The 15,001-nt window shown below is 28.3% G+C and overlaps 1 protein-coding gene across 1 annotated transcript in view; it reads right to left on the bottom strand.

Annotated features, from left to right (window-relative positions):
- Positions 1 to 15,001, bottom strand: part of LOC117176940 (epithelial discoidin domain-containing receptor 1-like) — a 231,581-nt gene that overhangs the window by 94,141 nt on the left and 122,439 nt on the right. Inside the window, exon 3 of the mRNA XM_033367344.1 lies at positions 6,863 to 7,094. Coding sequence (XP_033223235.1) covers positions 6,863 to 7,094 — 232 coding nt within the window. The remainder of the gene's footprint in view (positions 1 to 6,862; positions 7,095 to 15,001) is intronic.

Genomic DNA, 15,001 nt, shown 5'->3' with positions numbered 1-15,001 from the left:
TTTTTGTAAAAAAAAAAATCAAAACATGGTTTTCGATGTATTTTTTCCCGTAGAATTCGATTCTGAAGTCAAAAAAATAAAATTTTTCTTTATTTTTTTTTAATTTAAAAAAACCATGAAAAAACCGTAAAAATTGAGGTTTTTCGAGCAAAACCCCATAAAAAAGTAGCTGGACCCTACTTTTTTATTGCAAATTCGGATTCAGCGTCGAAAAATACATAAGAATATATAGGTCTGGTCAATTGCACAGACACTTTTGTTTTTTTTGTGGGCCTGTGTTATCAATCAACCAGTGCATTTACAACTAAATAGTTAAACTTTCAATTTAAAGGACAAATTATTTTCAAAACAGTTTAATTCTTAATCAAATAATTAATTTCCGACAAATTAGTTGAATTTTCAATACAAAATGAATTATCTTTCGAAAAAATAAATTCCTAACAAATATGTTTAACAATCATGAAAAAAAAAATAAATTAATGTGTTGAATTTTCAATTCCGAAAATTTTTTTTCACTAAATTTTTAAATCAAGAAAGAATAAAATTACAATTGAATAATTAAACTTACTGCCAAAAAGATGATTTTTTCAACAAAATACAAAAATTTTATACCAAGTAGTTGAATTTTTTATTTAAAAATATAAAATTTAAAGAAATGGAATGTTCACATTTTTATTTAAAACAGAAATTTTTAAGCGTAAACGAATATTATCAACCAACTAGTGCATTTACAACTAAATAGTTGAACTTTAAGTTTAAAGGACGTACTATCTTCAAAATATTTCAATTCTTAACCAAATAATTAAATGTACAACAAAGTAGTTAAATTATTAAACAAAATGAATTATTTTTCGGAAGTAAATGAATTTTCAACAAATAGGCTCAACAATAATAAAAAATATACATTAATGTGTTGGATTTATAACTAATAAAAATAAATTTTTAAATAAATATTCGAACATTACACTACAGAAGATAATTTTTTAATTGAATAAATACATTTTTAATTGCATTTACATACAAACAGATAAATTTTCAACCTAAAATTATGAATTTAAAAAAAAGGTAATGATAATAATAAATTAAAACAAATTTGCAATAAAATTGTAAAATTTTCAAACCATCGAGTTAAATTTTAAAGACAATAGTTTCATCCAACGATATGGATTTTCAATCTACAATTATGAATGTTCAAATAAAAATATGCATCTTTTACAAAGTAGTTTAACATTTATACATTAATTTAATTATTTTTAAATAGGAAGATAAATGTTCAACCAAAAATGACATACTTCAGTTTTCAGTTAAAAAATTCATTTTCAATTATTAGAAGAAAAACTATGAATTAAAAAAGTAGTTAATTTTTTTAATGAAACAAAAGTAATTTAATTGCATTAGTTGAGATGAATTTTTAAACCAAGTAGACGAATTTTCCAGACAAGATTGGAATTTTCATCTAATACAGCCTTTTCAAAGAAACAAATAAAATTGAACCAAATTGTTAAATCTCTTACCAAACGATAATGTGGAGGAAAATGACGCAAAGTCATTTTTTACCTAAATAGTTGAATTTTGGAATGAAAAAGATAAATTTTCAACCAAAAAGATGAATTGACTTCCAAATGAAACATCGAATTTTCAAAAAACTAGTTTAATTTTCTACTAAAAATGACATTGTTCAATTTCCAGTTACAAATTTAATTTTCAACCAATAGAAAAAAACTCATGAAAAAATAGTGAAATTTGCAACCAAGAAACATATAATTAAATGGCATTAATTAAGAAAACAATTAAATTTCAAACAAAGTAAACGAATTTTCAAGAAAAGAGTTGAATTATCAAGCAAAAAATGTTTTTAACAAGAAAGAAAGAAATTTCAACCAAATTATTGAATTTCTTAAAAAAATATAATTTTTAAACCAACAAGATTAATTCTTAATCAAAAATATTTTGGTAGACTATTTAACCACAAAAAACTAGTTTCTTCTTCTTTTTTCTTTCTTTTTCAAGTTTTTTTTAGTTCACATACAGAAGTACCTACATTACCGACCCAATTTAATCAATTCACTAAATATTTTTTTCCAGCCTTAGAACTTTTTTTTTGTAAATAAAATATCGAGCTGCAAGTTTGGAAAATGTATGAGCGTACAATAAAGTACGTTAAGGTACTTCATTTTGGTAAGACTTCACTAAAAATTATTTCCGAAAAAATAAATACATAATTAAAAAAGTAAGATGTAAAAAAATATGTCAACCAAATCTCACCCGGCACACAAAAAAGGACTCTGATATTAGTTCAATTGGCATCAGCCGATGATAATGCGAACTCTGGCGGACATCAGACGAGACTATAACAGTTGGCTCGTTCTACAGACTTGAATCCTAGATTTTGTGCCGGGTGAGATTTAGTTGAAATATTTTTTTACACCTTTTATTTTTAAAAATCGTACCTTAACGTAGCTTTCTGTCGGCTCTTGAATTTCTTAAAGTCTAAGACCGATACTTTATGTGTAAAATGTTCGAAAGTTCAAAAGTGTCGAGGTCCAACAAAAAAAAGAAAATAATAATAAAGTGAAAAAGGTTCTTTTAAAGTATTTTTTGGCAACTTTGTTGTACAAGTTGACGTTTATTAAGTATATATTTTTTAAGGTTGTTTTGTAAATTAAAGCCTCTATTTTTTGTTGCAGAGTTGAGTTCACTGTTTGAATGTTTACCCAATGGCGCCCCTATTCCTGTGGTTCCTCGTGGCAGAACTTCTGAGTCTCCTGAAAGGTCTTCTCCTGCCAGACCTCAAGCGCCACGTTCTCCCGTCAGGTCTCCCCCTCCTCCCGCCTCTTCTCTTTGCTCAAGGTCTAGATCTCCTCCTGCCCATCGTTCTTCCTTACGCCTACGTGGACTTAAAATTGAAGATCTTAGACGCGTTCGGCTTATTCCGCGCGCGAATCCGAACCGGCAATTTGAAATTCGAAGATACACTTTTCCTAGTGATGCATCAATTAATGTGAGAGGAAGAAATAATGTCCTTAAACCAATGCCAACCGGAATACAAAGTGTATTATCCACTTTTGATGGTAAAGCCTTTGCAATAATAGAGCCAAATAATAACGTTCTTCGTGGGATATATGCAAGGAAAAATGGCCTTATAGAAAGGACAAAAATAGACATGAACAGTGGTGAGGTTGAACGGATGACCAAAAGCGAAAAAGAGGAATCTCAATTAGGCAGGGATCGCTTAATCTGTGATTATTTCCAAATAAAAATGATTGACAACTTTCCTCGACAACGTTAATAAATAATTGTTTTTAATGAAAAAGTAAAATGTGAGGGTGAACGTAAAACTTTTATTTTAAAATTCCTTTACTTTTCTCCAAATAGTTCAATTTTCAACAAAATGGTATAATTTTCGATAAAACGAAATCCAACAAAAAATAGTTCCTTTTTCAAACAGGTAATTAAAGTTTCAGGGGCGCGACTGTTGGTTTTTGCGTTTCACAATTGATAATATATCTATCTCGTGTTTCGTGCTCAATAAAGTATTTATCTCGCCCTAGGCGCTTGGTCTTTGTATTTCCCTCCACATTTTACTAATGCTTTTCAAAATTAAAAGTAAAAAATTCGACAACTATAAGTTGTGATTGTGAATTCTCTTTTGTTAAAGCTCCTTCGGCTTTAACGAAGACATTCTCATCACGTATCTCGTGCTTCAAACTCGATTCTTCTTTCAGTTTGAATAGTAAAAAACAACATTGAAAATGAATAAATTATTTTTATGGGAAAACGATACAATTGCATTAAAAAGTTAAATAACAAAATGTTCTTTCTTTACAATGTGCACTTTTAAAAAATTTTAAAAAGAAGAAAATGAAAATACTTATGTTTTAATATGAATACATGTTCTGACTTTTAATCATCTAAATTTAATAAAAAGATACATTTTTAATTGCAACTGAAAATAAAAATTCGTGCAAAATAAAAAGCAAACCTTAAAGAAAGCATGAAAAATAAAATTTGTGCATTATTTTGCAATATCTAAATAAGCAGATAATTGTTGGTAATGTCTGTGATAAAGCCGAAGGAGTTTTAACAAAAGAGAATTCACAATCACCAACTTGCAGTTGTCGATTGGTTCACTTCTAATTTTAAAAGGCCTGCACACAAGCTTTCTAGCAAATGTATTCTTATAACAAAAGTTTATTAACAGTTTGTAGATCATTTTTGAATGCACAATTTTTTTCATTCATGTGTTTTCGTACCTTTCATTATTTTTCTAAAGATTGGATTTTTGTATTGTAAATGTTATTTTTCACGATTAAAACAAAATATACGCGACATATAAAAAAAAGGTTGATCACAAATGTTAGGATCCTTTTTGGGCAAACAAATTTTTCCTCTATTTTTTCTGCCGTCTTAATTTGAAGTTTCGATTTTTTGGAAGTATGCAAAAATTTGTTCTGATGGTCTTGTAGGGCCTTTAAAAATGAATGTCTTTATATTTTTAAATTTTGATTGAATGATGCGTTATTCAGCTTAAAATTTTCTCTTTTTTTAATTCTGTAAGTGCTATTAAGAATCTTTAAACTCCGATACACCACCTGGTGACAAAAAGCCGAACTAAAAAGAATGGGTACGATTTTAATGATGCATTTTAAAGTATTTTTTAGATATTAAAAATAAGTCTTTATGAAAAACAAAGGGTTTTAGATACAATTTACATCTTATACAGTGAAAAACGCATTTTTTGACAAAAATATTTTTCTAACAAAAAATTATTTTATTATTTATTGTGATTTTTGATTGATTATAAACTTCAATGAGGTCATTTTAAAGAAAAAATGAACTCAAAGAAAATTTATATTAATTTTTATATAAAATACTTACTATTTAAAAATCTGATCTAAAAGTTAGGATAGAATTTGTATTTCAATTCCAATCGTCTATTATTCCTATTCTTTGCATCATTTGGATAAAATTTGTAGCTAGATAAATCAATTTAAGTATATTTAAGCTTACAATGTATTAAAACTTGAATGAAATAGTAAAATAATTGTGTTTTTTTAAAAACATTTTTGACAAAAATGTGTTTTTTTTACCGCATAAGATGAAAATTCTGTCTAAAACGATTTGTTTTTTATGCAAATTTGCTTTCAGTATTTAATCATGATTTTCCACTTCACAAAAAAATCTTAAAAACACTTTTATGTAAAAATTAAAATACGTCTTTAATATTGTAATTACTCTTTCTAGTTCCAGTTTTCGGCACCAGGTGGTGAAATGGTGGACCACCATTCTCAATAATTGTGTAAATTTTTTTATCGAAAAAAGTCATCAGGAGAAAATGTTCGTCTTTTCGAGTACTACAAATAACTGTGCAGAGAATGTATGAATCTTGAAAAAAGGTCTTTTAAATTCTTGGGAAAATAAGCTCACTTTTTTGAATTTTTATCCAAAATGGCTGGCTAGGGAACTTAACCTTCAGTTTTCAACCAAGCATCTGAGATTCTGACTAAACAAGATACATTTTTAACCAAACAGATGAATTAAAAAAAAAAAAAATATATATATATATATATATTTTTTACCAGAAATAGAAGAGCTTAATTTTCACTTATAAAAATCATTTTTTAATTAAAAATGAAACGAATTTACATCAACATGGTTATATTTTCAATCAAAACGATAAATCTTGAACAAAAAAATTAAATTTTAACCAACAAGTTCAGTTTTCAACCAACTGGTTCAATTTTTGATGAAAAATATGACGACCCAGAAGTTAGATATGTATATAGATTTAAAATTTCGACCTTGAATAAAAAAGGCAATAATAGTCATAGCCAAAAAGTAAAAAATAGTTTTGGATTCATCTCGGCAAGATCTAAAGGCGTTTTTTTCATTTTTTCTCAAATGAATTATTAAAAAAATTATATTGTTTATAATGTTTAGGAATTTATTTAACAATTTTGGTAAACAATTTAGAGTTAATAAGTGAAACAAAAAATACTTTGACTGTATCAAAATTATTAAATAAATTGCTAAAAATTTGAAATAATATAATTGTTTACATAATTAATTTATAATTTTTTAAAACCTGGAGATATTGCCGAGATGAATCCAGAATTATCTTTATATTTTCTATAGGACTTTAAGTTTATTTTATAATAGATTAAATGTTAATTTATAACTTTATTGTTTGAAAAATGACTTTTTTAAAAAAGTGAAAAAAACCTAGAGTTATGGGACAGACAATTCTAGTGGCTTTTTTAGTTTTTTGCTACGACTATTCTTGCATTTTTTATTCAAGGTCGGAATTTCAAATCCATATTCATAGCTAACTTCTGGGTCCTAAAATGTGACTTTTTGAAAGAAAAGTTGCATATTTAACAAAATAATTAAATGTTGTACCAAATAGTAGAATTATAAAATAAACCAAATGAATTTTGCACAAAAAATATAATAGTGGACTTTAAATCAGAAACGATGAATTTTTAACAAAAAATAATTTAAGTTAAGTAAAAAAGCAAGAAAAAGGAGAAGTTTCTTAAAAAAAGGAAAAAAAAAAGAATTTCTATAAAAAGAGGAATAGGGGGGAAAATGGAAAGTAGTTAAGGAAAATGGGATTGTTCTCCGGGCTATTCATCGAAACGTCAAAAATTTTCTCAAAACGGAGGGTCAGTCAAAAATTACAGAAAATATTATCACTTAATATGGTGACGCTCCCTAGTGACCTAATACCAAAAATGGTGTTGAATTTTTCATAAAAACACCTTATGTAATTTAAGGATGATTCTTTAAGAAGATTTTAGAGATTAAAGCTTTTTATGGAAATTTTTCTTATTTTAAAAATTTTGTTTTGTTTTTTACAAACCTCTTTCCCATCCCAGCGTTTGTAGGGAAGCCATTCATTGAAACCAGATCTTCGATACTCTAGGGTATATTCCTCGACGTACTCTTGCCCCCGACCATGATCGAATCGACCTTGAGTCTGGATACCGGTGACCACATAAGTTCTTCTCAAATCGACCTGCAGCCATTCTCGGACCCCATTCTCTATTTGTCTTTTCGGACACCATGCGCCACCTGCTGTCTCCTTTCGTAATCTAAATACCAAAAAGTCACAACATAATAATAATAATAATAATAATAATAATAATTTAGGAATTTAAACAGTTTTCATTTTTATTTGATGCTCTAATTAAGAAGTATGATGACTCTAAGAAGCTCTTCGCCTGGGGTGATTGCTAGAGAAATTGATCAGTGACTTGGGTGGGACCGATTCGAGGAATCTGTTTTATCATCAGAGAATAACAGAGATTCTCAACGTCTTTTCAGACCAGACGGAGCTATGAATTAAACATTTTTTAAGTAAATTTTTTCTCATAAAATATTTCCTCTGCTTTGCTAGGAATCGAACCAGAGAATTTCCGATTGCCGGTCGAGTGATTTCCCCTAAAGCTACTGGAGGGATCGAAATAAGAATCCTTTTTTAAAAATAAACGCATTATTCACTGAAAAAAATGTTTAGTTGAGCCAACTATTTAGTTAGCAAGTTATGGTACTACTATTTTATTAGTTTGTGTAACAATTCTATTAGTTGCCGCAACTATTCAATTAGTACAAGCAACTAAGTAAATAGTTCTCACAACTAACAAAATAGCAGTGCCATATCTTACAAACTAAATAATTGGCCCAATGAACCATTTTTTTCAGTGTGTTACTCGGTATTAGAAATTAAATTTTTTCAAGGAATCTGTATTATCATCGGAGAAAAATAGAAATTCCTAACGTCTCTTCAGACTAGATGTAGCTATGAATTACACATTTTTAAGTTCTGTGTTTTGATTCCCAGTAAAGCGAAGGAGAAGATCATTTCTCAGAAAAAATATAATTTTGAAAATATTTCATTCATAGTTACATCTAGTCTGAAAAGAAGTTAAGAATTTCTGTTCTTCTCTGATGATAATCCAGATTCCTTGAAAAATTTGTCTTCTAAAATCTGGAAAAATAATACGTGTATTTCTGAAAAAGGATTCTTCTTTCGATCTCTCTAGTAGCTCAAGGGAAAAGTACTCGACCGAAAATCGGAAGTTCTGTGGTTCGATTCCCAGCAGAGCAAAGGAGAAAATCTTTTTTCAGAAAAAATTTAATTTCAAAGATTTCTAAAGTGGTAGTTTAAATTACTGAAGGGTTACTTAAGGGGGTTGTACCAGAATCAGGAACCATTTTAAGCTTTAACTGGTTGTAAATTCCGTTTAAAACCTTCTTAGTAATTTAAAGTATCAATTTTCATAATGGTAATTTTGAACATTTCGAAATATTCTAAGAGCTAAAATAAAAAAAAATTTCAAAGAATCTGGCGGGAATCGAACACGGTTCTTCGGGACGGGATACACTAGGAGAAAAAGCACATTTTTGGAAAAAAATCCACTGACAGTGCAATTCTTAACGGATTTTGATTTTTATTTTTTAGAATTGGCCGTCAGGTTTCCAAGTTCAACTTTTAACTATGCAACTTTTATTTTGAATCAACGGAAATTTGGTTTTTAACAACAAACTTACAACTTTTTGTTGCTAAACTTTTCCATGGTACCATTTCTTCTAAGAATTTGAAATTCATTAAATAGGTCATAAATCAATCTAAAAACTAACTAAAAATACTTAATTTGTGAATGAGAAGAAATTTTTTTAAATAATGTTATAAACAATTTAATTAACAAGAGTAATTTCTCCGTGATTTGTTATGATTAGCTAATTTTAACACATAGCCTTTGTATAAAGTATCACAGATGATGATGTGAGCTTACAATAATTTAAGAATAGCTCATGATTGCCAATTATTCAAACAGTTCTTATAAACAAATGAACATTTTGACAATTTTCTGATAAAAACGGTTGTTTTCTTTGCGGAATCAACTTAAAATATTTTGCCGAAGAATCTTTGCTATCATATTTTTCATAGTGACCAAAAAATGTTAATTATTTAAACAATTTTTATAAACAAATGCACATTTTGACCATTTTATGATGAAAAGGCCATTTCATCAAAAAATGGTCAAAATGTCCATTTGCCTTGAAAATTGTTTAAATAAATGGCAATCATTAGTTATTCTTAACTTTTTGTGAGCGCACATCATAATCTGAGATAATTTATAAAAATCTATGGATCAAAATTAGCTAATCAGTGCAAGTCACGAAAAAATGACTTTTGTTAATTAATTTGTTTATGACATTTAAAAAAAAAATTTGTTACTCTAACCCACTAAAAAATTATTTTTAGTTAGTATTTACATTGATTTATTACCTTTTTTAATGAATTTCAAAGTCTTAGAAGAAATGATATCATGGAAAAGTTTGCAACAAAAAGTTGTAAGTTTGTTTTTAAATAACAAATCTGGTAAAATGATAGCATAAATGATAAATTTCATACATTTTTTAACCAGAAATTAATAAACTGTTCAATTTAAAAAAGTTAAAATTTTTCAGTGAAATGGTATTCAATTTAAAATTTAGAATTATGAGAATTTTCAATTAAAACAATGTTAAATGAAAAAATTGTTCGGCTATAATCTTAAAAGCCTAAAATTCGAAAGAGTTCCACGTTAAGTCCTTCAATATAAAGTTTACTTTTAATAACTTGAAGAAATGACTGAATTGAATTGAATTTTGAAACTTGCATTTTTTAATTCAAGTTGGCTAATATCATAAATTGTTTGTGAATTCGGGAATTTTTCAAGCCCGCATTTTTGTATTTCATTAGTTTCACCATTTTTGGAATTTTCTATTTTGCATATTTTCTTTTTCTGGAATTTCACAGTGTCCCAAACCCCAAAAAAACCTTGAAATAATAAAAAAAATTCTTTTCGTTTAGGAAGGCGATTCTGTATTTTTAAAATATTAATAAAAGTTTCAAGTTTAAAATCGTTGGTTTGAAATTATTATTATTTTTCATTTCCAATAAACTTTTTTATAGTAAATAATGCATTAGATATTTCTAAAACAAGATTCACAATTGCAAATGTTTTTAATCAAAAAAATGATTTATAATAGTATTATAATTATAGATTATTAGAATTGTGTAGCCTTGGGCAGAAATTTGATAGTTTCGGTCGGGTTTCTGTCCTTCGCACTTGTTTTAATTAGGAGAAATTAGAAAGGTGAAGTAGGGGAAATTATGTGGATATGAGGGAAGGGGGCGATGGAAGTGAAAGTGTGGACAATGGAGGGATATGTAAGAGTGAAAATGGAAGGGGATGTGAAGAGGGGAAGTGTAGAGTAGAAAATTAGGGAAAATGAAACAAAAATTACGAGAGAGGAAGTAGAAAAAAGTGAAATTATAAGATAAGAAGCGAAATAGGTGCAGCGAGGGAGACGAAATGTAAGGGGTATCGGAAATGAAGGGGGTAGTAAAGAAATGGATGGAGAGTAGGAAAAATAAGGGATTAGAATTGTGAGAAGTCAGAGAAAGGAATTATTAAAAGTGAGGGGAGTGTAACGAGGAGAAAAGAGGATAAGTAGGGGGCAGCGTAAGTAGGTGTATAGACAAAGTGAGGAGAAATATGGGAGTGGGGATAGGGGAAGTGATAAAGAGTAAGGTTTGAGAGTGTAGCGGAAGAGATAGAAAATGAAGGGAAGAGGAAAATGAGGTCCAAAAGATAGCGGAAATAAGGAAAGGGGAGGGGAAACCAGAAGAAATTATATGAGCATTAGTAGAGGAAGTGAAAATAATTTAAAGAAGGGGAAGCAGAGAAAGTATAAGAAAGTAAGTGGAGAGGATCTATAGGAGGTGATAAGAAATAAGAGGAGGGAATCGGGGGAAGCGAGACGAAATGAGTTCGGGGGAATTAGGGAGAGGTGAAATAGGAAAATTGATGGAAAATAATTGATAAATAAAGGTGAGGAAGTAGGCAAAATTATTTGAGGAGAAGTAAGATGAAGAGAGGCGAAATTGGTGAAGCGAAGGAGGCGAAATGTAAGGGATATCGGAAATGAAGGGAGTAGTAATTTAATAGGTGGATAGTAGAAAAAACAAGGGATTGGAACTGTGAGTAGTCAGAGAGGGGAATTATTAAAAGCGAGGGAAGTGTAACAAGGAGAAAAGAGGATAAGTAGGGGGGATAGCGTAAGTGGGTGTATGGACAAAGTGAGGAGAAATGAGGGACGGTAAATGATAAAGAGTAAATTTTGGGAGCGTAGAGGAAGTGATAGAAAATAAAGGGGCAAGGAAAGTGAGGTCCAGAATATAGAGGAAATAAGGAAAGGAAGGAGAAACTAGGAGAAACTAGGGGAAGGGTAAGTAGACAGAGGTACAAGAAATTACAGAAGGCGAAGCAGACAAAGTTCCAGAAAATAAGTAGGGAAGATCTATAAGAAGTGATAAGAAATAAGAGGAGGGAATCGGAAGAAGGGAAAAGAAATTGGCGCAGGGAAATTTAGTGTAGGTGAAATAGGAAAGTTGATGAAAAATTAGGGGAAATTAAAGGTGGGGGAGTAGGGAAAATTATTTGAGGTGAAGTAAGGGTAAATAAGGGGTGGCCAAGTAGGAGAAGTGATGGGAGGAAAGTGGGGGAAGGGCTGGGCTATCTGCGAAAGTGCGGAGACGGTTAAGTAAAGGTGGAAGAAGTTGAGGGTAGGAGTTTTGAAAAAGGAAATAACTTTATAAATACGAAGATCATTATTAATTATTGTAAATTAAAAATATTTTTGAAATATATGAAACATTAATGCTTACATTGAAAATAAATTTACATAAATGAAATTTAAACGAACTCGTTCCTGCACTACGCTCGTATTGTCTCGCATTTCACAAAATTGCGTTTTCCGCACGAGGTCAATGCGATTTTCTCGCCGAACCTCGTTACTAAAAGCCGCGACTAGTACATCTATCTATGTATGACGCACTGAAAGCTTTTGGGTTGAACGATCTGTGACGCGCAATATTACATTTTCAATCGCGAAAAGATCGCCTTTGTTCTATATGCGTGAAATCAAATCAAATGAGTGATGGAACATTATTTTTTAATAGTACGCCCGATTTAGCGACAAATGTCATGTGAACAATTTTCGTTGATATGGTTGACAGCAGGCGCATCACAGTGAGGCAAAAAAAAACGTCCGCGGACAAATTAATTTTCAGAATACAATTATTATTCGATTTTAACTTTTTTTTTTTCTAAATGCAAGCTGATAAAATTTCGCTTCGAACTTTCATGGTCGAATTTTCAATTTTTGTTTATTTTCTTGTTTATTTAATAAAAAAAATCTTAAAAGTGACTTTTGAAGCATACCGGTTTAAAAAAAATGCTTTTATTCAATAGTTGATATTTAGTTGATAGTAGTTGATATAATACAATATAATAAATAATTTGTTATTTTAAAAGCAATTTTTATAAACAAATATTTAGTTCAGGTATTTTTGATGAAATAAATGAGGGTTTTTCTATGAAATCGATCTTATATTAATTGGAAATAAGACCTAAGTATCATATTTGGTCACCAAATAATAGTTAAGAATTGTGTAATATACGTTAATTAACAAATGCACTATTTGGCTATTTCTGGAGGTACAAACTTGATTTTTTCGATTCAATTAAATGTAAATAACTAACTTCTGAGTTTTTAAGAACTTTTTGATGATCTACTAAATTTTTTAAATAAATTAAAAACAATTTTTAGTTCCCTTTAAATAAAAACTATATTTCTTTTTGAATAATTTATTTGCCCAAAAACATTTGTCTTTTAAATTTCCTGACCTTTTCCTGATTATTCCTTAACGATTTTTCATTTTCCTTGACCATTTATATTTAAAGACGAGAATTTCAAATTTGTATAATTTTTACATACAATATTCTATAATCAAAATGAAACATCATATAAAAATTTCAAAATTATTTATTCATTTATACCATAATTTATGATTTTTCTACAATCAAAGATGAATTTTCAACTAAACAGTTTTACTTTGAATAAAAAAATGATTTTGTCACAGCATTTTTTGAAATAATAATTTAACTAATCCTTTTTTTGGTTGCAAATTGATATTTTTATTAAAAATGGATATTTTGTAGTTGACAATTTATGTATTTGTTAAAAATTCGTTGTTTTGTTGCAAAAATTAAACTATTTGGTTAAAAATGATCTTTTGTGTTAAACATTTATAGTTTTGGTATAAATTTGACCATTTGGTTAAAAAATGAAACTGGTTCGTTGTAAATTAAGGTATTTGTTAAATTTTATTTTTTATATTTTTTATTGAAAATCTATATTTTTTAGTTAAAAATTAATATGCTCGTTTTTTTACATAATTAGAGTTTAAAAATTGAACTAATTTTATGAAAATTCAACTTTTGGTGGAAAATTTTACTTGTTGGTAAAACGGAACTTTTTTTGTTAAAATTCATATTCTCGGATTAAAAATTAATTCGTTATTAGATAATTCATCCATTTGGCTTTGAATTTCAACAAATAATTTGAAAATAAGTTTATTTTGTTGAAAATCCGTCTTTTTTTGTCAGAATTTTTTCTTCATGGAAATTCACCTTTTTGGATGAAAATCTAAATGTTTGGTTAATAATTAATCCTTTTTAGTTGAAAATTTAACTAAATGTTTGGCAAAATGATCAGTTTATTTGAAAAAATGTTTTCTTTTTCTGGTTGAGAATTAAATTTTTTTAATATTAACAATGTTTTCTTAGCTGAAAATAATAACAGCATATAAAAATGATAATTTCTAGTTAAAAAATCATGTACTTTGTCAAAAATTCGCATTTTTGATGAAGAATTTTTATTTTTGGTTGAAAATTGAACTATTTACTTTTTCACATACTTTCTTTAATAAATTAATTAATAATTAATAAATTAACTAACTATAAAAATAGAAAAAACAGAATTAATAATTTTAAAACATAATTTCTCTTTTATTAATAAATAATAAAATATAATAAATAATAATTATAATTTAGAATAAAGATTAAAATATCTGAATCAGCCGGAATGCAATTTTAATATTTGTCGGCGACTTGTTTAATTTAGATTATTTATCATTTTTATGGTTATTTATCACGAAATTTTGAATATATTGAAAGTTTTTCAATGTTGAATGCGTATAAAAATTTTGCTGACTTAGAAGATCAAAATTCAAAACCTTTTAATTCTAAATGTAAGAAAGTAAAAAAATTGTTAACATAAGCCTTCAAAATTACTTAACCCTTAAACGGCCAAAACGCCACTACCGGGACACCGCTTTTCAACGGCCAATAACTAAGACTATTCGACACTAGAAAAAATTGAGACCCATATATTTTTATTGCTTAAGATCTCCTCTTTCCGACGGTGCCAATGAAATTCCTCAAAAAATTTATTTATTATCCCAAAATGCAGTTTAAACAAAAAAAAAAAAAAAACGTGAGCATTATGTAATAATGAACAATGTCGCCAGAGGACTACTAGATTTTGCATTGATTGCAACATGTATTGCTGCTTACATTGTTTCTCAAAATTACATTCTGAAACAGCAGGATCAAAATGATTTCCATCGATTGAAGTCTGAAATGAAAAAAATTCTCCAAAAAAAAAATTAAAAAATGTAAGAAAAATATATAAAATCCCTTAAAAAAAAAGAGACTATCGATATTCGTCGACCTCCACGTTGGTGATGGTTAGGCAACATAAACTTTGTTTGCGGCAGACGGACGATAGATATTCGTGGATCATTTTACTCTTACACGATGCTTAGAACTATGAAAATTTTTTATTGAAAAACTATGCGCTTTTCGGAAAATTTTTCAAGAATAAAAAGTTCTTGTAATCAGTCGAGAAATAAGCCTGAATTTTTCCGGAGCGTTTTGAGCAAAATTTTGAAATTTGCAAAAATTTTTCATTTGCAAAATCCAAAATTTTGCTCAAAATTCTTCGAAAAAATTCAGGCGTATTCCTTGGCTGATTACAAGAACTTTTTATTCTTGATGATTTTTCCGAAAAGCGCATCGTTTATTGTAAAAAAATTTATGAA

Source organism: Belonocnema kinseyi, chromosome 7, assembly GCF_010883055.1.
Source record: "Belonocnema kinseyi isolate 2016_QV_RU_SX_M_011 chromosome 7, B_treatae_v1, whole genome shotgun sequence".
NCBI classification, from domain to species: domain Eukaryota; kingdom Metazoa; phylum Arthropoda; class Insecta; order Hymenoptera; family Cynipidae; genus Belonocnema; species Belonocnema kinseyi.
The sequence above is the reverse complement of the archived record's forward strand: the minus strand, read 5'-3'. Positions and strand labels throughout refer to the sequence as shown.